General features: G+C 40.9%; 3 protein-coding genes and 1 long non-coding RNA gene across 5 annotated transcripts; all 4 read right to left on the bottom strand.

Annotated features, from left to right (window-relative positions):
• Nucleotides 1–937: 937 nt before the first annotated feature.
• Nucleotides 938–5955, bottom strand: lgals3b (lectin, galactoside binding soluble 3b). The gene is made up of 5 exons (XM_076979098.1): nt 4855–5955; nt 4053–4349; nt 3827–3915; nt 3457–3625; nt 938–3281 (listed from the first exon to the last, which is right to left on the bottom strand). The coding sequence occupies exons 1-5, from the start codon at nt 4858–4860 to the stop codon at nt 3123–3125; spliced, it is 720 nt and encodes a 239-aa protein (XP_076835213.1). The 5' UTR covers nt 4861–5955; the 3' UTR covers nt 938–3122.
• Nucleotides 5956–8346: 2391 nt separating this feature from the next.
• On the bottom strand, nt 8347–10540 carry eapp (e2f-associated phosphoprotein). 2 transcript variants are annotated; one of them, XM_076977631.1, is made up of 6 exons: nt 10358–10540; nt 9765–9949; nt 9568–9681; nt 9358–9472; nt 9129–9260; nt 8347–8972 (listed from the first exon to the last, which is right to left on the bottom strand). In XM_076977631.1, the coding sequence occupies exons 1-6, from the start codon at nt 10426–10428 to the stop codon at nt 8678–8680; spliced, it is 912 nt and encodes a 303-aa protein (XP_076833746.1). In that variant the 5' UTR covers nt 10429–10540; the 3' UTR covers nt 8347–8677. The 2 variants fall into 2 exon arrangements, with proteins under 2 accessions (XP_076833746.1, XP_076833745.1); XM_076977630.1 differs by having other exon boundaries at nt 8348–8972; nt 9568–9687; nt 10358–10539.
• A 261-nt stretch (nt 10541–10801) lies between these two features.
• snx6 (sorting nexin 6) lies at nt 10802–21177 on the bottom strand. Its single transcript, XM_076977629.1, has 15 exons — nt 21148–21177; nt 17937–18035; nt 17749–17799; nt 16865–16969; nt 16523–16633; nt 15488–15609; nt 15239–15362; nt 15018–15113; nt 14625–14730; nt 12850–12925; nt 12601–12640; nt 12431–12517; nt 12090–12249; nt 11810–11895; nt 10802–11668 (listed from the first exon to the last, which is right to left on the bottom strand). The coding sequence occupies exons 1-15, from the start codon at nt 21160–21162 to the stop codon at nt 11615–11617; spliced, it is 1332 nt and encodes a 443-aa protein (XP_076833744.1). The 5' UTR covers nt 21163–21177; the 3' UTR covers nt 10802–11614.
• Nucleotides 19483–20833, bottom strand: LOC143480143 (uncharacterized). The gene is made up of 2 exons (XR_013121790.1): nt 20378–20833; nt 19483–20290 (listed from the first exon to the last, which is right to left on the bottom strand). It is a non-coding gene; the product is annotated as an uncharacterized LOC143480143 (long non-coding RNA).
• Nucleotides 21178–21201: the final 24 nt, after the last annotated feature.

Here is a 21201-nt window from a genome sequence, read left to right as displayed (position 1 = left end):
ACCTGGCTGACCCTCCTCCAACCACCTAATAGCCTCCCGCCTTACATCTAAAATAGACAGATCCTCGTCGTCCCGTACCAATCTTTTGAGCTCCCTACGTAAAGTATGATCTCTAACGTTCTCACAAAACTGATCCCTTAACACATCCCCGGAATTAAAAATAGCATCACCCTTACTCTGCTTCACTCTGTCCATGAGTTCCATTAGCGCATGAGAGAATTCGAACAATGACTCGTTCTCCCGTTGTTTGCGATCAAAAAACGCTGCTGCCAATGCACATAGGATTTAGTACACCCATACATTTCCTTTAAAATGCGAATAATTTCATCGGGGTTTTCTCGGCTTGCTACCGGTCGATACTTTATTTCATTACGGGCCTCGCCCTCTAAATGATCATATAAAAACATAGCTTTATCTAAAACAGACATATGTCTGGATCTAATACAACTTTGTGCCTCCTCAGTCCACTCCTCTACCGAAAGGGCTCCTGCAGCTGTCGAACCAGAGAACTTTGGGCACTTTCTTTCTTTAGGCAAATAAAAAGCATGTTCCCGCCGTACGGGTGGGATTTCGTCTCCAACATTTCCCCCAGTACCTCCATTCTGCACCCCAGAAAGTCTCGCATTTGCAGTTTGGAGCTGTTCCACTTGCTCCCGCAGTCTCTGCAGCTCTCCCTCCATGACGACTCCTTGCTGACACAAGTTGGAATGCCAGCTGCTGTTTTCTACCACAACAAATCACTAATACTGCTCGAATCTACTTACACTTTATTAAATTAAACTGACAGGTCAAAAGCGCTAACTGATGTTCGATCCTGCCGACTGCGCCAGATTGTAGCGCCCCCTAGTTAGTAAGTGCCAAACTACGCCACCCCTTAATTAGTGCTTTTTTACTTAGAGTAAGGGGAACTCTAAAGAAAGTAGACAAACGTCGGTGATGCAAAAATACAGTCTTTATTGAAGACAATAGACTCTGTCAGTTTAATTTAAATAAAACAAAAACAATCTAAGAGGTGTTGACACTACCTGTTTGTGGTTTGGAGACTGAGTAAAGACAGCCAATTGACAATACCACTCGTGAATAATCTCTAAAATTCAGCCACACACTGCAAATGTTTCCAAATCACACTCTAAAGTGAACACAGCACCCGATATGGCTGCCTCTATCTCAGTCTCAACATAGCCACATCTAAATAGTACTGGATCAGAATACTCAAGAGACTCAAGTTAAAAAAGGTACATCGACCAATAACTAGACACACAGGTAGTCACACAAGAGTAAGGGTTTTTAAAACAACGGGTCACTTAAATACCCCTGAGCAGCATATCATTAAAAGACCACTTTATGATTTGCTATGGTAGGATCCTTTAGATAAAAGAACACAAAATAAAACAAAACGGTAGAAAACAGCAACTGACACCCACTGAAGCTGTGGCCCTTCATATACACAAAACAGAAAGAAACATTACATTCAGTCAATAAAACATTGACTACGTTCAACATTATGAATATGATTTAAAAAGACGAAACATACCACATTCATCAGGGTTGACCAACTTCACTCATGGACAGGATAGCAGCTTGTCACAGAACACTGGATATACAGAGTGTAATTAAAAAACCATATGAAACCTCTGGTTTAGGCATACTAAACATTTTCAGGTGTTTATAAAGCTTTAGAGAATGCACGGCGGCTAATTGTACCTGGTAACTGATCATTCGTAAGTCAGTAGAAGACAGAATGGATGTGGCGTGTCACCAACAGACTTGTACTCTGTACACACACCGGCTGTTGCTACCTCTATGACCTGCGGCCACTCCACCTGAACACGCCTATCCTCGCGTCCCCACACTTCGGACTCGCTGTTACAGACACGCTTCTTCTAGACGCCGCCACCTGCATGCGCTTTAGCCACCACGCTATCCTCTAGGACCCCACAGGTGTCCCTATATATGCCTACCTGTAAATGGCTCACCCAATGCAGGTGCTACTCTACTCTAGGACGTCATCCTTCATGTGCGCACCAAAACAAAGAAAGCGTCGCCTTGGCTATGCTGGCTACAGTCAGGTAAATGTTTTCCTTTCTTTTCTGCGCTCCAGATTTCTGTATTTACTTTAACTATCCACCACTGTATTTCCCGCTGTTGTGCGGGTACCAGCCAGTTACGGTCGGTGCTGGATCAAACCATTTTCCAGTGGGATGCGGGGGTGTATGCACTTAATGGAAAATATGCAAATAGGTTAAAAAACATATATTTTAGCCATTGAATTTATTTTGAGTACAGAATTTTATATTAATGAAAGATTTCAAGATTATTTAAAAATTATAGACTTTAAATAAAAAATAAATTGCTGGGCTCTTTGATGGGCCCCCCTGGCCCTGGGGCCCGGGACAACAGACCCGGTTGTCCCCCCCTGTCGACGGGGCTGGTAGTATGTATTACGACTTGGCCATATGAGTTATTTTATACTTGCTATGGCAATGTTAAAGATAATCATTTTGTACTTATATTCTTGTAGATATTGGAATTTCTTATATGTAAAACATTTTCTACATGACACATGTAATGTTAACTGCTGACCAATTGAAATGGTCAATTTGATTTGGATACCACTGATCTAAATGAAATAATTAGTCCAAAATGTAATAAGTACCAACACAATATTAAAAAAAACATATTCTGTTTTTTAAGGCTACTTATATGCATGCTATAAGAAAATTGAGTTCCTCATGAATGACATGCAATATAAGAACAAATTTAATGTTGACAAAAATGTGTATTTAACATGTATGGTTTCCATTATCCTGAAAGCTGATATTTGATTTTTAAAAATAAGTGTAACTTCATGCATTTAATTGGTTTACAATCCAAACTTTACAATCTAAATAATCTAATGAGAAACTGTGTCTGCCTTTATGAAGCAGACAGAATGTGTTCTGCTGCAAACTGAACATATTACATTTTTAAAAGTGGTAAAAGGAGTGTGGGCACTTCTAGATGCAAACAGAGAGTTTGTGTTTGCCTCATTTGGGCAGTAATGAGGGGAAAATGAAACACATGACGTCTTTCATAACATGTTTGAGGATCCTGCATTTGCTGTTTAATATTTGTAAAGAGCCTCACGGGAGTGTCTCTATAGTTACATTTGAAAGAGTGACATCTTCGTAAATACAAAGTTGGTTGATCTGGTTGAGTTCATGAAGTCGGAATTTGTACTCAAGCAGGTGGGCCTTGTTTACAGCCACTTTGAATGAATCTGCAGTGCACAAGATCTTCATCTACAAAAGATAAGCAAGAGTTGGTGAAAATATGTATCCTTAGACATCTTTTAACCCCAATTAATAAAGAAACACATTGTATCAGACTTGGAGCAACAGTACAAAGTACGCAAAAATATATGAAACACAATGCAGCAGCAGAATCAAAGGAGACATGTTCACACACTGTCTTTACCTCAAAAGGCTGTCCTTGTGCGAAGGGGAATGAGGGACTGCTCCTTTCCTCTGTGCCCCACTTATTCCTCAGCATGCTGTTTGTCACTATCACCTGCTTCCTATTTTCACTGAAGCGGGGGTTGAAATGAAAGGCTATGCCATCCTTTCCCTGAAGGTTGACTGCGAACCTAATAGTAGAAAAACAGAGGATACTAGATTCAGTAGTTTTGAACATTTCACAAATCTATTCCTACACATAGTATATAAGGTCAGCAGTAGTCCTGTGCTCAAACACTCTCCCTTGATGAGTATTGCACTGAATTACAAAGCCACTCACTGCTCAGATCAACAAAACAGTAGTTTGTTTAATTTAGTGTCATTTTTCTTACCGTTGAGCTTGAGGCTTTACTGTCCCCTGGATAGTAATGAGCATCTTGTTAAAGATTCCACCGGGCAGCTGGAGCTCGTAGGGGACAGTCTAGTAGAAAGACATATATTTAGAAATATGGGCTTTTCTGTATGTACTCTCCTCATCTACCAGGCACTGAAGACATTACAGTGACACAGTGAAGAAAATAATAAAAAGACAACTAACAAGATGTAATTTATTCTCACCAATGATGGGATATTTTGAGGGCTAGTTGCTGGGCTTGGTCCTCCCCACCCTGGTGCAGAAGGCTGGTTGGGTTGCCCAGGCCAGGTGGGTTGCCCAGGCATTGGTTGTTGCCCAGGCCAGGTGGGCTGTCCAGGCATAGGTTGTTGCCCAGGCCAGGTGGGCTGTCCAGGCATAGGTTGTTGCCCAGGCCAGGTGGGCTGCCCAGGCCAGGAGGGATTGCTGGGCTGCCCCGGCCATGCTGGTCCTCCAGCCTGCTGGTTATTCTGTGCTGTGCCACTATCAAGGGCATCAGAGAGCTGAGAAATAGCAAAGTTTTAAAAGGTAAATAGAATACAGATGTATACAGGAAAATTAAGTGCCTCTCATTCGGCATCACAAACAACACCTAGATGTGCTTGGCAGAGGGTGCCAGCTCCCAAGACTGTCATCTTTCTGTCCCATAATTTCACAAGGTCCTCCTTTCTACTAGACAACATGGCGAGTTGACGTCTCAGGAGACTGAATTTGGGCTGTAGCAATAGCACCCAACTATGTACATAGCCTGTAGTAAAACAACTGAGGGCTGGCCAGCAAGATCCCTTTTCAATGAGTATCTTGGCATAAGGTTTCAAGCCCAGAGCTCTTGTTCTCTGAAAGCACTTAAATAGGAAGTGAAATTAGGTGTGGAACTGTGAGGTATAGACAGTAAATAGAAGAACTTGTTGAGCTAGGTATGTTGGAACAGGAGTTACAGGTGTGGTCTGCCTTCTAAGCTTCCATTATACCATACGTCCAGTGAGGAAGAGAAAAGGGTACACTTACATCCATGATATCTGAAAAACAGACAATGTAAAAACATCAATATTAAAATCTTTAAGTGTGTTTCTAGTGAGTTTTACCCGTGAGGGATTATGGAATGCAGCAAAAATATCTAGCAGTATAGGTTCAGTTTTGGAGAGAAAAAAAACATTATTACAGGCTAAAGACTAGAAAGGCACTACAAAAACAGCACTGTAACAATAATGAGGATGATTCACACATGAAAATCTATATGCACCACGCCTACCTTCAATATGCCTGAGGATAAACAAAACAAGAACAGCAACTTGTCTATTTAAAATACTGAGGATAAAACTGTAGTAAAATGTAAAACAAATATAAAGAAATCAGAATAAACTATACTAAATGTTTATTTAGTTTACGTTTTTATCAATCAGTCTGTTCCGAATGCATTTTCAAAAGATGTCTTTAGCTCCTAGTTTTCAGGTGTGAATCACCACCAGTGGAAACATGCCCACGGAATCTGCCCCACCCATCTGGGTAAGGGGAGTGAGTTTACTTGCAAGTAAACAATAATTAGCTGTGCTCACGTCAGCATTAAAACGGTACCAAATCCAGGGATGGTTATGGGACTCATGCCAGCTGTAACTAAGGCTGTATTCCTCCTAACTAACTGTCAGTTAGCACAGTGGTATTATTACAGTGAGAAATATTCTTGAGTATAGGCTACCTGATAATCCTCTCAGAAAAGTCTAAGCAGAAGCAATTGTGTACACAAACACATGGTGAAACCAATCTAGGTCAGCCTGTGGACGTTAGGGAGGGAAACCTAGGACGGTTCTAAGGGCCTGTGATTGACATACGCCCTAAAAAGTTACTAGATGGCAGTGTCTATTGTGTCATCTTTTCATGGGTCTCTGGCGAGGTAGAGACTGAAATTTTAACTAATTGAACATGCTGTATATTCACGTTTTATGCAAACCACCTTCTTTTTGCAATACATATTTAACCATTTACATTGTGCATTATTTGCAAATCATTTCGACATATCTTTGATATAAATAACTGCTAGTGCGGAATTCCTCAGTTCCGCAGTTACCTCACGTATAAGATAACAGAAAGCGGCGGAGGGAAGAGGAGCACCAGCCCGTGCGCTTCACCTACCTGTATCCGGATGTGTTCTAGTTCTGTGGTGCAGTTCGGATGGTAAATCAGCAGGTATGTGAGAGGATTATTTATGCTCTCCGCGGTGCCGAGGCATTTCCTCGTCTTCTTTATAGACGTGAGAAGAGACTACACCCACTGACCCAGCCCTCGGCTACCTCACCCACTACCGGCTTCTCCATTCACCACCTTCTTACACATTTTGGAAATGCGAAAAAGTTCTGGAAAATATTTTTTTCGAATAAACGATAACATATCAAGCAGAAGACAACGTTTTATATCTCAGTTTTGTTTGATTCAATACATAATATGAAATTTCGTAAATGTCCACAACGTTGGTGAGGGGTTTACCTGGCTACCGTAATGAATGTTTACAGTGTGTAAACACTGGAGGATATACCGCAAGTCAAGGTCAGCACAGAGTTGCTTAAAGAAAACTTGAGACACTAACCCCTTTATATTAGACGTAATGGTCAGCACGTCGCTAGACTCTTACTGCGCATGCAAATAGTAAAATCATCAACAAAATACAGTGCATTCATTTCAGTCGGAGAAAACCAGCTTCATGTTTCTCCAGTCTCTTCAACAGTGGAGACCACTGTTCCATTATTCAACACACACACGTACACAGCTCACTTATATTTAAAAAAAATCAGTTCGTGAGAATAACTACACCTTCGTCAAAAAATGAAGGTATCGTCTAATCATCAGTGTAAGTACTTAGTCAACAGTATAACACCAAGTCAGTTAAACCTCAGTCTGTCCAGTTAATAAGCACAAATGACTCTGCTTTGGTGCAAATTAAAGGGACAACAGGTACACTGGCGATAAAGAACAAGAAAGCCACCAAATTTACTCTTTCCTTATTCCTCCTGATTCTTACCTACAGTACTGTAGTTTTGTATTTTGCCGAGGCATTTCCTCGTCTTCTTTATAGACGTGAGAAGAGACTACACCCACTGACCCAGCCCTCGGCTACCTCACCCACTACCGGCTTCTCCATTCACCACCTTCTTACACATTTTGGAAATGCGAAAAAGTTCTGGAAAATATTTTTTTCGAATAAACGATAACATATCAAGCAGAAGACAACGTTTTATATCTCAGTTTTGTTTGATTCAATACATAATATGAAATTTCGTAAATGTCCACAACGTTGGTGAGGGGTTTACCTGGCTACCGTAATGAATGTTTACAGTGTGTAAACACTGGAGGATATACCGCAAGTCAAGGTCAGCACAGAGTTGCTTAAAGAAAACTTGAGACACTAACCCCTTTATATTAGACGTAATGGTCAGCACGTCGCTAGACTCTTACTGCGCATGCAAATAGTAAAATCATCAACAAAATACAGTGCATTCATTTCAGTCGGAGAAAACCAGCTTCATGTTTCTCCAGTCTCTTCAACAGTGGAGACCACTGTTCCATTATTCAACACACACACGTACACAGCTCACTTATATTTAAAAAAAATCAGTTCGTGAGAATAACTACACCTTCGTCAAAAAATGAAGGTATCGTCTAATCATCAGTGTAAGTACTTAGTCAACAGTATAACACCAAGTCAGTTAAACCTCAGTCTGTCCAGTTAATAAGCACAAATGACTCTGCTTTGGTGCAAATTAAAGGGACAACAGGTACACTGGCGATAAAGAACAAGAAAGCCACCAAATTTACTCTTTCCTTATTCCTCCTGATTCTTACCTACAGTACTGTAGTTTTGTATTTTGCTAGTGTCCTTTTCATTACTGGTAGCCCGAGGCAGCACCTGCAGTCCAGATTCAGGTTACACAGGTCCATATCAGCTGATGTTTGCTGTGTCTCCCAGTAGTCTCAAACGCATTGAGAAAATACCAGGGCACAGAGTTAACTAACAATCCATCAGTAATGCACATATCTGCTCCTTTAAGGAAGAACAGGAGAGCTTTTCTCCAGAAGGGACTGCACAGGCAGGGGCGCAGATGGCACTGGGGACGGGGGGGACATGTCCCCTCCAGATTTATATTATTATTTATATCTTATTATAAGATTTATATTATATATATATATATATATATATATATATATATATATATATATATATATATATATTGTACAGCTTGGTCCCCCTCACTTCAGAATTTCCATCTGCGCCCCTGTGCACAGGCAGAGTAATGTTGGGGTGGGCAACACTATGAAGGAGTCCCTATAGGAGATTGACAGATAGGCCATGAGACACCAAACATGAGATTGCGCAGACAGTAGGACCTTTCTGTAAAGAACATGGCCATCCCGGTTGTCAATAGCAACTATGTAGGTGTCTCTAGAGCATTTTCCAAATTAATGGAAAATAATGTATTCCAAATAAATGTATTCAACCTCATCTTTTAAAACAGCTGTCAAAAAGGTTTATTCAAAACATTACAAGAACATATCCTATTTGATATCTGTAACTTGTGTAAGGTTGGAATTCCATTCGAAATTATTGTCAAATGTCTGTTCTGCACATCAGTAAAAAAATAATAAGGAAAAACACATTAAAACATTGAACATTTATACACATTTTTTACATTAGTGTGCACTAGTACAGAATTCAAAACCAAAGTAAATCTTTTTCCAGGACAACCCTCTATTCTCATCTCTCATAATCAACCTCAATATACTGATTTCAGTCACTAGGGTTGCTTTAGTTCCTCAGCCAGTCTCTATAGCACATCTCTGCTTAGCTATGACTTGCTAGGATGTTGAAGAAATGGTAGACTTCATCTTTATCAAACACAGCAACTTCAGTGGAACACTCTGTACACTTGACTGGGTGATATATCTCCTCCTCGTCCATCCCGCCCAACCTGGAGTCAGTCAGGCCAGCCTCAGAGGACATGTCTGTGGAGTCTCCACGGCGTTTCTTGCCACGACGGTTCTTTTGTTTGGCTGCTTTATACTTCAGCACTTCGTCTTTACTCACTGTGCAGTTCATCACAAACATGGCTCTGTACTGTGTCCTATACTTCTCATGTCTGCATGTGTAAAGAAGAATAAATATAAGTATAAAGTCTCCAGTCAAAGAAGAAAGAACAAAAACAAATGGAAACGACAGAGCTAATGCTGAGCTCCACATAGTGAACATGACGAAGTGAGAAGTTACTGATGGGCTGATGTGATGGTGACCTCACCTTTGGCAGTCCAGACAGAGTGTGGTCATACAAGCAGGACAGTTGAGAACAGCATCACTGCTTGGGAGAGCCTGGGATTTTTTTGTGTTCTGTGCAGATGATGCTGGCCTTCTCTGGCACCGGTACCTATATCTAACCAACGAAATAAGCCAAAAGAGAAAGAGGGAGTGAGTTGCTGCACTGCCGTCAGTTCAGTTCTTCTTGTTCAGTCCTAAAGTGCAAGACTCACTTTTTTCTCATGGCATCCACCCAAGCTTGATCTCGATCATCTTCTTCTGGGTCATATAATAACTCATCATTTGTTGGTTTAATGCGTTGCTTTCTCCTCTGACTCTTGGAGATGCCTTAAAACAGAAATCACCCAAAATAAACCATTACATTTCAGTGTGTGTACATAACGACTAATGTGTTGCATTTGTTTTACTCTTGAATCCCTTACCAGCTGAGTTGTCTTCATCTGAATCCGAGTCAAAGTATATATTGTCATACTGCTGAGAATGTGTTCTTTCCGTGTTCTGCGTTGAGGTGTTTGCACCAATCCCAGAGGTCTCACCTACAACTGAAATATGACACTTTCCAGTCACACCATAAACAGACCAACACTTAAGTTCTCACACAGGTCTGTTGTAATGGCACCTTGAGTTGATGGAACGGCCCAGTTGCCCTCCATAGACTTGAGAGTGTTGCTTAGTTCTGCCTCCATCTCCTTTTCAAACTCATCCCCGCTGGACGACTCGCTTTCCCCAGTCAAATACTCTCTGATGAGCTTCTTCTTCTGATCTGGAGTTCCATTAAGAAGAATGTCGAGTTCATCTTCGGAGCTGAAAGACATGGTACCACGATTAACGGAAGCACACTGCTCCCGTGTAGTTACGGGTCAATGAGAGTACACACCACTGAAACGAAGCGTGAATTTGCTTTATAAGTGATAATAATATAACACAACCTTCAGGCTTTAGTTTAACTACCCTTGTTTATGTAGTAAGCAAGCCAACTAAACTGGCTAGGCGATTGAATTAGTTAGTGTCTTTTACAATCAGATCTCATCTTAGGTTGATGGTCTATAAACACGTACATAAATTAATACAATGTGCAGATCACAAAACCACAATTTTAAATTGAGATCAAATATGCAGCGGTTGTGTTTTAAACACAACACACATGTCTAGGCTAGCCAGCATGTTGTCCATACGTTCGGCTTAAGTGGCTCATGTTTTTCAGCACGTTACCTGCTGTTTGCTCTTTCTTCATCGCTTGGTTCTTCAATCTCATAGGAATCATAGTCTTCTTTTCGGTTCATCCTGTCTTTGGTCCAGTGACAAGAAACGAAATATTATTATAACTTTAGCCAAATACCGGAAAACACAAGAGAATGTTGCAGGATAAATACTTCCGGATGAAGTTTTCCCTCGACGTGCCAAAATAAAAGTCGGTTGATTAATCGACGTTTTTCCTCTACATTTCACATCTCAATATTACACGGCTATTTCCTTGTTCATATACCCCATTTTAAATGTCAGAAAAGAATTCACATGGGCAGTTCCAGTATCATATTTTTTCTTACATAACAGGTTCAAGTGCATTACAGAATACCTTACATTACAAAATACAGGAACCTTTAACTTTTTCCTTCATGCTGAACATTTTTGACTCACATGAAAAAAACTCTGTAACATGGTAAACAGTATTATTTATTTGTGTTATGTCCATTGTCATTTTATTATCATGATTACTGTTTATGTCAGCATTCCTCCATCCGAATAAATGGACGCTTTGGTCACATACTGAAGTCACATATTGAAAACACACACTCATATGCAGTGCACTTTAGAAGCCTGGGGAAAAACAGAAGTATTCATTTATGATTTTTACAATGTCAGATTAGTCTATATATTAAGGCAAACATAATGATACATTACTTGTCAGGAATAAAAAAAAATGATTGAATAAATTTCCTAAAGAGTAATACAAAACCTATTAGTCTGATTAAGATAATCAATAGCAATACAATGAAAACTAATACAACTTGTACAAGGCTTTGAGTGACCACGAACTTTAATCATAGAAACAATCAGCTCAACTTCAAGACAACTCAGCAGCATCCATACAAAACGATCACCCAAAGTAAAGATTTGGGAGATTACAATAAGCCAAAACAAACATGAAAAAGAAGACAATTAGAAAGAAATGATAGAAGTCAAATTTGTTGATGGAGCAACTCCCATGAAAAACGTCAATTAACAATCAGAAGTTACACGACGTGATTAAATGAAGTTGCAGGTTGTTGTGCTGTGTGGACTTGGGAAATCTTCCACAGTGGGCCACATCACTCTCAGGGCGGACTGGAGGAAAGGTGGGGTCTCTGCTAGTGATACATACAGATGTTTGTTGACAAACAGACCCCGAGTACGCTCTCTCCTCCTCACTCCAGATAAAGACGGTACCCAAGCAGGAAAAGCCCTAGACCGTGAACCTGGAGATCAGCTCTAAGTGTCCCCTTTTAGAACCACCAGACAGCTTTGCAACAACTGTAGATTGCCCTAAAAAGAGGTGAAGGAACAGTGAGAACCATGGGACATCTTTCTGATACTTTTTTTTTACATTAATATGGCTAGTAAACAAAGCATAAGAACACATATCTAATATTTTAACATCACACACATGAGCAAGTGAAAAGGTACCTTAGCATGTTTGAGCTCAAGCTCAGCGAGCTCCACCAAGTTCTTTCTGAATGCTGCTACTCTTCTTGTTTTGAAATCTATCAGTTCTATATAAAAAAGAGGGGGAGGGTGTTGTCTAGTAAATAATAAGGCTACAGATGCAGTAATAATCACAGGTAAGGCAAACACTGCTACTGCTTTACAATCTCTGGGAAACACTACATATAAACATTTTAATTAATCAAATTATTTACATATGAAACTACAACACAAGAGAAAACAACAAAACTGAAAGCAGTACCTTGTTTCGCAGATTCTGAGATTTTCTCAAACTTCTGACAGCACACTTGCTGGGAGGTTTCTGCTTGAAGGACATCTTTGTTTTTAGCTCTGGCTTTGTCCAGAGCCTTGTTGGCATTTTCGTAATCTACTAATGCCCTCCCTCGTCTGTACAGGAGGTCCTGAAGGGCACATAACGTATTTCCCTGAACTCGGTGAGCTGCAACTCAAAACTAACACCTTTCACCACTACTGTTATCACACACACTGCAGTGTGGGAGCAGATCCGAGGTAAGCACTCGTATATCTAAGGTAATTATGGTCCATGTGTGCTGAGCAGGGAGCCCAGGGTGCACAGCCCACCTTGGCTGCTTGTGACTCTCTGAGATAATACTTCAACAAGTCAGCAAGTTTTAGATCCTCATCAGCAGCAACTCTGGCCTCAATTTTCTACACAGGAAACACACAGACGGTATGAGCCGGACAGACAGGGAGAGACCATTTTCATAGAAATAAAATAAAAATTCACATACCCGTGTTTTTTCGAAAAGTTCTGAGACCTTCAGAAAAAATCTAAAAAAAAAAAAAAAAAAAAAAAAAAAAAAGAACAAGAAAAGAGAGAATGTAAAATTCACCATAAGAGGTATACTATAGTCAAGCCCATGCAAGTTTTCAAAAGACACACACACACACACACACACACACACACACACACACACACACACACACACACACACACACACACACACACACACACAGAGGAAGGTGTCAGCGGACCGTACTTGCACACGTCTGTTGAGTCCTGGGTGCCTAAAGTGTAGAGTGTTGAAGCAATTCTGTTGATGTCGTCTGCAGCATCTGAAAGAGACCATCTGTTACCCTATCAAATAAAGCACACAGCTATGCTGCTGCCTACTGTTCTTTCACACTGACTGTCTTCCACTCCCTCACATGTATAAAACTCCACACTGGTTTTCAGTCCTCCACTTTGGCGTGTCCTGTATAACTTCACACCCCATATACCAAAGAGGAAAAATGATTTACAAATAAGACCGCAGTGAGAAGACATATTTAATTGGTATATGTCTTCTGATATTGTGACACAGGCAGTATACCAGATACAAAGCCTGATGCTCTGCACAAACAGGGAAAACTCCACTTAATAGTTTTCTGTAGTTTCTAATTGTAAGAACAATTATGCAGCTAAAGTAGACATGCACAGTTCGTAACATAACACACCATGAATTGTCACACACCATTTGTGGAGAATTTACTTTGAGCTGCATGATTGACCCTCAGTGTGATCAGTCTAGACCAGGCGTACTCAACTAAATTTGTCCACGGTCCAATTTTGGCAGATACCTGTGCCCTGAGGTCCGGTGCGGCGGGGGTGACGAACGTAACTTGTTGACCGGGGGGGGGGGGGGGGGGGGGGGGGACGGACGACGGTGCGCTAACGGTGGAGGCGTTTATACTTTCGCGAGCGTCACTGCAGTGTTCTCCGAAACGATAGGCGTTTTGTCCGAAACGATATGTGGTAGAAACACCCCTCAAAACAGGGGAATGAACATTTACCTGACCAATTTTAATGTTGCTATATGTTTCAGGTTTGAAAAGTGCTGGAATTTAGGTTAAAGTACTTTAAAATGCTTGAAATTGTAACTACTTGGTTTCACAACAAATAGCTGTCTGAATGAATAGTTCTCTTGTATTAGGTTAACAAATACAAGCCTCTTGTAATTCCAGGACGAAACACGAGAGAACGTGAAGACGTGAAGATTGGGCGTTTTTTAAATAAACAACCATTAAATAATGTGATAAAAAGCGAATTATTTCGAGTATATGTATAAATATTTAACTTAATTATGTTTAACATGCTGGGAAATATTGAAATGGACCTTGAAAGTGACGTACAAGTGCTTTAATTCCACCTTATAAAGGTGTATGAACCCTGAAAACGTGACTTTGTTCATTGCGCTGAAGCGCGGCGCGAAGTTACAAAATTCGAGAGGTGCACGACCTCTCGAACCGACAGCGCGCGAGACACTCGCGCACACGCGGAGCCACAGCGATTACGTCATTTTCGCCGCGCGGACCCTCGCGCCGCTCGCGAAGCGTCAACCAGGCAGGCTTGTTGTTGAGCGGGGTGGCGAACGTAAATTGTTGAGCGGGGGTGGCAAACGTAACACACGTGACGGAGTGTTTTGTCAATAGCCCTGAAATAAATGCTACGGTTTTGTTTTGGTCCGTATCCAGTTAATCAGGAATGAGATTGGGTCCGGACAGGACTGCGTTCGGGTCCGGATCCGGACCGCGGTCCGCCAGTTGAGTACCCCTGGTCTAGACTGAAGGACAAGGCATTGCCAGGACACACAAACAGATAACTTTGAGTGTGCATTCACAAACAAATACACACATCACCTATGGATCAAATCAATGCTTGCAGAACATTGTTTTGAACATATGGCTGCTGTTTTGTTGTGATTTACAAGGTATGCAGAAGTGAAACAGTGATTCCGTTCAAATAACAGGCAAGGAAAGGGAATACGAAACTTACTTTTGTGAGATCTGATCATTCTGTCAGATTTCATGGAGGCATCTTTAACACGGTTATGATACTCTAAAAGGAATGTCTTCTCATGTTCAAAGAAGTCATCTACATCCTGAAATTAAACACGAAAGGAAGAAGTGTAAGGGAAAAATTATTTAGCATCAAACGTTTAATTTAATTATTTTTTTCCCCAAATGTAGAAAATTGTCAAAAATATTCAGTGTTTCATGCATAAAATCTTTTCAAGTATAAAAAGGTTAATTGCCAGGACAGTATTCAAAGAAAGTCAATTACCCACAGGTAAATCATTTTACATTTCCCAGAACATTTCCTCACCACAACCCCCATGAATCTCAGCAGGTCATATGACCTAGGACAAACAGTGCAGTGCAAGCTCACTTTCACTCCGGCTACAATGACTCCATCTGCAGACTTCACCACGTTCTTGAAGAAATCCTCCAGTTTCTCTTTCTTGTTTTTGCCTCGTACACTCAGCTGCCATTGTCAGGAACCATTGTCACCAAAAAGGTCCAAATGAAATCATAAAGTTCAGAGTTTCCACACAAATTCTTTTCTTTTCTCCTCAATGCATGAGATTTCCACTAAAATGGCAAACTTACATCCTGGTTGTACTCTAAGAACACATGAAAGTTCAGGTCTTTCCTCAGGACAGGGTGTGCTGCCACACGGCAGAGAAAGACTTCATGCATCGCCACAGTCTTCTTGAAGATGGCCAAGTATTCACTGCAACACAAAACACACATGGCCTGTAGTGATGCAGAAACAAACTCAAGACATAATGATGACACCACTAAACACGGTGAGCTGTGCATAGCACGAAGCCACACCTCTAAGTGAAAGTGACTCACGCCTCAAGCTCCTGTTTCATCTTGGTGAACTCCTCTTTGGTCATGGAGCCTTCACCTTCACCCAGTTTCTGCAGCTTCTCCCGCGACGCGTCAAAGTCTGGCCGCGGAGGAGCAGGCGGGATCTGAACAAAGCGATCCACATTAAGACCCTCATCAGGTACCAAACCCCGTCCAACACCTTCACATCATGGTCCCTCCTGCTTGCCAAAACCCCCAACACCATTATGGTAGGTGCTGCTGGACCACTCACACTAACGATATTAACATTTGCTGTCTTAGTCATGACATGCACAAAACACAGCTGCATTTAATGTAAAAGGATGTAAATAATTCATTTGGGGTGTGATGGTAATGTAGAATGCCTTCTTTGCCAATTGCTCTACATCCAAACTATATTCCAAATGAAAGGCCAATAAATCACACAGCTACAGAGTGAGTCGTGCTATAGAGCATGAACCAGAGCTGAGCAGTGAAAGACCAGATAGCCAATTCATGGTGTCACTACACACACAAAATGCTATATGACAACGACACTGATCTGTATTCGTGCTTTAAGTTAGAAATAATGTGAAATCGTCGTTATGTTGGCTGCTCAACTACCAAAGTGTAAACACCTGACAAAATGTCAATTTTTTTATCTTCCCAGTTTTTTTTATCCAACTTAGATGGTATCTTTCTATAATATATGCTAAGCATCACATGATAATAATAATAGATGTGTTGCTACAAATAATGGATAATGGCCTTCCAAAAAGGGTCTTCGGAGTGATAAATGACCCCAGTCTTTACAGTGGTCACTGTGCTGCAGTGCCTTTCGGAAAGTGGGTCGGTATCATTATATTTCCCAGCATGCACTGTGCCTCGATATTATGGAAATTCAGCCCTATGATTAGGAACTCAGCTGGTGCATTAGTTTGTTTTTCCTCTTAAGAATAATGAACAAAGGTTTCACAGGGAAAACCGGACGATCAAACTGGCTAAATGGTCAGCTCAAATGGTCACATCTTTAACAGACAAATGTGAGGACAAACTTACAATGAAACCAGCGTACTCTTCATTTTCCACAAAGGAGTCATGCAACCAGATGAACTCTTCATGTTGTCTGACCACAGAGAACTCATTCTGCTTGAAGTTGGGCAGAGTGCTCTAGAGAAACATCAAAGCCAAAAACATTTTAAAGGCTTATTACAAACCATTAAAGGGGTAATTACTCACTGCCACTTTTGACATAAAAGTGAAAATTTTTCAGGCTATTTTTGAAATGTAATTTAGAGTGAAGTAAAAGTAGCATAATCGGGCAATCTCAAGCCATCGTTTTTCCACACTATCCTTACAGACCAGAATAAACCAGACCTTCTTTAACCACCACAAGCTTACCTTCGTATGGACGGTGAACTTCACTTTGTCTCTCTCACTCAGAGCATCTGAAATGTCCACTTGTAGTGTAGCATCAGTCTGAAGATCCACATTAACGGCTCTGGGCTGTGAACCATTTGAACCAGACTTCACAAGATGCATTTTCAAGATGTTTTACATCATTCGTCAATCATGAGGAGAGTTTAAAATTACTCCTCAAAATATACCACATTACTGTGTCTCACAGCAGTATTTTGATTCCACATAACTATGTTTAGTTCAAACTAATTCAAATATAAGTATTATTGATTCTGATTACAAACATGTACGTTGCTGTTTCAGCACACGTTCAATAATTTGCTCTATATAATTATCTCACAAACAAATGGATCACTGTAGTAAGATACATTTTGTAATTCTAAATGGTCGAAACCCTGAGAATCAGTGGCGTTTAACTCGGTGCCATCCCGGTGCCAGAGGCCACTGATTATGGTTTGACAGATTGGAGAGGTTACGGACTCGATCTCCCCCAACTTTCTTTTCTGGCCTAAGACAGTCCTATGTGCAGAGACAGGAGCACGAAGACACAGACGCCCTATTTCTGCACATTTCTGCATGTCTACAGGTTAGACGTGCTGTGGTGGGACCGTGGTGTGATCACACACTCGCGTCTCCTACAGTCCTGCTAGATAACGTGAAGCCAGTAGGAAGTCACCCGCCTGCCAAGACCTCGCCAATAGCTTTTAACGCTCAGGCGACATTGAACGTGACTGTCACGGCTAATCCATCTGTTGACCTCAAACCATCACCATCAGGTTGAATTTGGACAGAATCAAGATTATAAATGGACTCAGCTACGACGAACGGGCAATTAAAGCTCGGAAACGGGGGGAAAAATAACTTACTCCTCTGTCCTCCTCCGAGAGAAAATCGGGACCGTCGTCCAGTCCTTCTTGCTGTAAAGAGAACGTACACAAAGCAGACGGTGCAACGTTTAGACATTAAACAACACGGAAACCTTGCGCGATAAAAACAAAACAAAACAAAAACAAAAAACCCTTTATCAGGGTAGAGTAATGGTAGAAAAACCCACCATCATGGCTGCCGCGGGTGGAGTGCGAAGCGGGCGGTGTGGTGTGACGTGAGGCAGCTTCCAGGAAGGCGGACCCAGCGCTTCATCTAGTCCCCCGAGCTACAACACAAAGAGGTTAGGACTGATGGAGCAGTGCAGGTTTTTTTTTTAAAGCTAAGTAAAATATAAATAGACAAGCCAATTCAGCATCGAAAGTCCTAAATCCCTGCATGGGTGAAGTTATAGTTTAAAGGACCCAGTACCGAATCGTGTTGTTAGTATGTGGTGAAAGGCCTGGGATGACAGCGCACACTAGGAGAGTATTTACAGTATGAAGCAAGTTTATTGACAGCCTTCCCAAAGTAGAAAAATATCCAGATTTATATGAACGACAGAGTAGATTACACGGATACACGGTCTTTCATGGTTGATAGTTCCAATATATATTACAGTTTAACATTTATTTTATGCCAGTTAAACTGTTATGCCATGTATAAATGGCAGGGTGGAAGATTGATATGAGATTTCACTATCAATAACAATTTAAAAAACGGTTTGAGAGAAGATTACAGTATATGTAAGGCACATTCTGTATTTATAAGAGACAGCATGATCAGCAAACGTGCAAAAAAATTAAAGTATGAATGAATAAATAACATAGCTGTAAAACGCCTGTGCAATTACTTTGTACAAGATCAATGAGATGTTATTTAAGCATCAGCTTTGGGAAAGTAGCTGTTTCTCAGTCTGTTGTTTTGTCTGCGGCCGGCCCTGGACTGCTTTCCAGATGGCAGCACATTGAAAGGGCGTGCGGTGAGCTTGCTGATGTAGTCAGCCTTCCTCTACAGCCAGCTGGTACGGACACAGTCCAGGGCAGACACTGTCCAGATAATTGCGGGGTCAATCGCAATTATCTGTTCTGCCGCCCTGACCATGTGATGCAGCTCCTTCCTCTCTGTGTTTCTGCAGCCAGACTACCACACACGGACGGCTGGGGAGAAGATGCTCTCAATCGTGCATGCGGTAGAATTCTACAGGAGCTTTTGTGGTTGTTGAGCCTTTTTGAGCTTATATATACTATATATACTATATATATAAGCCTTTTTGAGCTTATATATACTATATAAGTATAGTACCTTTACTCTGACCTCTCTATCAGACATGGGGTGTTAAGAGGTCATGTATGTTAATGTAGATGCTCTCAATACATTCTACTGCTTCCCCAGATATGTAGAGAGGGGGGGGGGGGGGGTTGGTCTGACATTCTTGTTCTCCTGAAGACTGAGATGATCTGCTTTGTTTTAGGGGTGTTAAATGCTAGGTCCTTGACTTTGCATTATTCTTCTTGACATTCCACCTTGTTCCTGTAATCACTCTCAGAGAGGTTTGATCTCTGGTCCTGATTCTATGGTCTGTCAGACAGGAACTCCTTGACCCAGGAGCAGGCGGGGCTGCTCAGATCCATTAAAAGCAGAGCTCTAGTATAGCTTTGCAGTTGTATGTAAAAATGTAAAGATGGCCCTGTGTTGAATCCGACTCGTCAAAAGAGAAGACAACCAAAAACGCATTACTTGCATATGAACAAGTTTTATATAAGATGCATATACTTAACACGGATCTAAATACAATGGGACATTAATGCATATTTAGCCATATTGTAATGAAAGTAAAAGATACAGTATTATTCTGAGAGTAGCAAAAATAACCTTCATTTAAATTGTATTTGTGTGATTTTATTTTGCAAAGATCTTAGCAGAAGGATATAATAGAAATAACATGAATGCAAATAAATTAAGACAAAGAATAGAAAAGTCAAATGTGTTAAATGTAAAAGACAAATGTGTTTGGAGTTTTGGGTGTAATGAGCAGACTATTTTACCCACTGTTACATATTAACTCACAAATACGTGGGCAGGTTTTGTGCTATTTATTGAAAGAAAGATGATATATGAATTGATATGTATTTATATTTGAAATAAAACCATTTTAATGTATTATTTATTATTTGAATTTAAGGTAAAACTATTGAGAAACATAAAAAATCTCAGAATAAGAGCCAGACTAGACGATCTTAATAAACAGGACAATAGCAGGAAGAGTATTAAGAAAAGGTCTGGAACAAATTGGAACACTTTTGCTTCATTCGTCCATAAACATTTAAGGGTCACATCAATTAAGCGTTTTTGTATCTTGGCGCATTTTCGGTTTTGAACACTAGGTGGCGTCGTCATCGTTACATTTTCGACTCCACAGCTTTTGTGAACACAACAGTGTTTTGCCTATAATAAAGCAACACCCATGTTGACTAACATCATTTGCTGGATTATTTTCACAACACTGATATTCGGACTTCACCAGCACCAGCACCATCAGGGCTACAAGGACACAACAGAAATACAGTGTATTAGTCACCCGTAGTAAAGCTCACTGCAAGAACTCGATTTAACAAAGCTAGTGCTCACCCATGACATCTCCCAAATTCTCACGCTCAAACTATTTAAGAGTGTAAATGTCTGAACGCCACCTCCACAAGACCACCCTGTCAAGACGTGTTGACTTGTTGACGCGCTAACGTGTTTTCTTCAGCTTGTACACTCGCCTCCCTCCTGTTTGCCAATCCATGTACTGACCAGTGTTTACGGCCAGGATTCTCATTGGTCAGTCTGGTGACGGAGTCGATTCTGTGTAGAGATGTTTTATTCCCGTTATGTCCTGCTTCGGTCTCATAGTGAGAAAATCATCAGTAAGAATTCTGGTCATACAAAAACAACATCAACCATAGCTCTTGCCAGCTGACATAGGTAATAATAACAGATTGAGTAACGTTGTACTGATGATTCGATCCGGTGACCCTTCACCATGAAATGACATCCTTATTCCCAGAATGGGTTATGTTTCCTCTGAAAATAAACATCACAACTTACTCATGCACAGACTGAGGAATTAAAAACAGTGACATTCATTAGTGGACATCAGCACTGCACCATATCCTTAACTACAGCTAAGGGCTACAGCAGAAACACAGCTGATTGACATTGTGCTTTACACCCCCTCTAATAACTTGGAAACGCTGTAATGAGCCGGGCAGTATTCCACCGTCTCTCCTCATCTCAGACACCACCATCATCACCACAGCACAGTCGGCTGGTTTCTTACCGCCCCCTTAGTCAGTCTGTTTAAAGTAGATAGAATTTCAGGAATTGGTTGGCAGTATTGGCATCCAAACCCTCACCTGACCAGCATACATGCTTCACAGTGGCAGTCTCCTTAGTACTCCCCATACTAC

The sequence above is a fragment of the Brachyhypopomus gauderio genome, chromosome 17 (genome assembly GCF_052324685.1).
Source record: "Brachyhypopomus gauderio isolate BG-103 chromosome 17, BGAUD_0.2, whole genome shotgun sequence".
Lineage (NCBI taxonomy): Eukaryota > Metazoa > Chordata > Actinopteri > Gymnotiformes > Hypopomidae > Brachyhypopomus > Brachyhypopomus gauderio.
This window is presented reverse-complemented; position numbering and strand designations above follow the sequence as displayed.

Coding starts and splice junctions, on each gene's coding strand:
- lgals3b (XM_076979098.1), bottom strand. Junction 3,916..4,052: donor CTCAAAATATCCCATCATTG/GTGAGAATAAAT, acceptor TCTTTCTACTAG/ACTGTCCCCTACGAGCTCCA. Junction 3,626..3,826: donor GTAAAGCCTCAAGCTCAACG/GTAAGAAAAATG, acceptor TTCTACTATTAG/GTTCGCAGTCAACCTTCAGG.
- eapp (XM_076977630.1), bottom strand. CDS start 10,428: ATGAACCGAAAAGAAGACTATGATTCCTATGAGATTGAAGAACCAAGC. Junction 9,473..9,567: donor AGATGAAGACAACTCAGCTG/GTAAGGGATTCA, acceptor TTCTGTTTTAAG/GCATCTCCAAGAGTCAGAGG. Junction 9,261..9,357: donor GTGGATGCCATGAGAAAAAA/GTGAGTCTTGCA, acceptor TTCGTTGGTTAG/ATATAGGTACCGGTGCCAGA.
- snx6 (XM_076977629.1), bottom strand. Junction 12,518..12,600: donor AACTTTTCGAAAAAACACGG/GTATGTGAATTT, acceptor TTTCCTGTGTAG/AAAATTGAGGCCAGAGTTGC. Junction 12,250..12,430: donor GAGAGTCACAAGCAGCCAAG/GTGGGCTGTGCA, acceptor TGTGCCCTTCAG/GACCTCCTGTACAGACGAGG.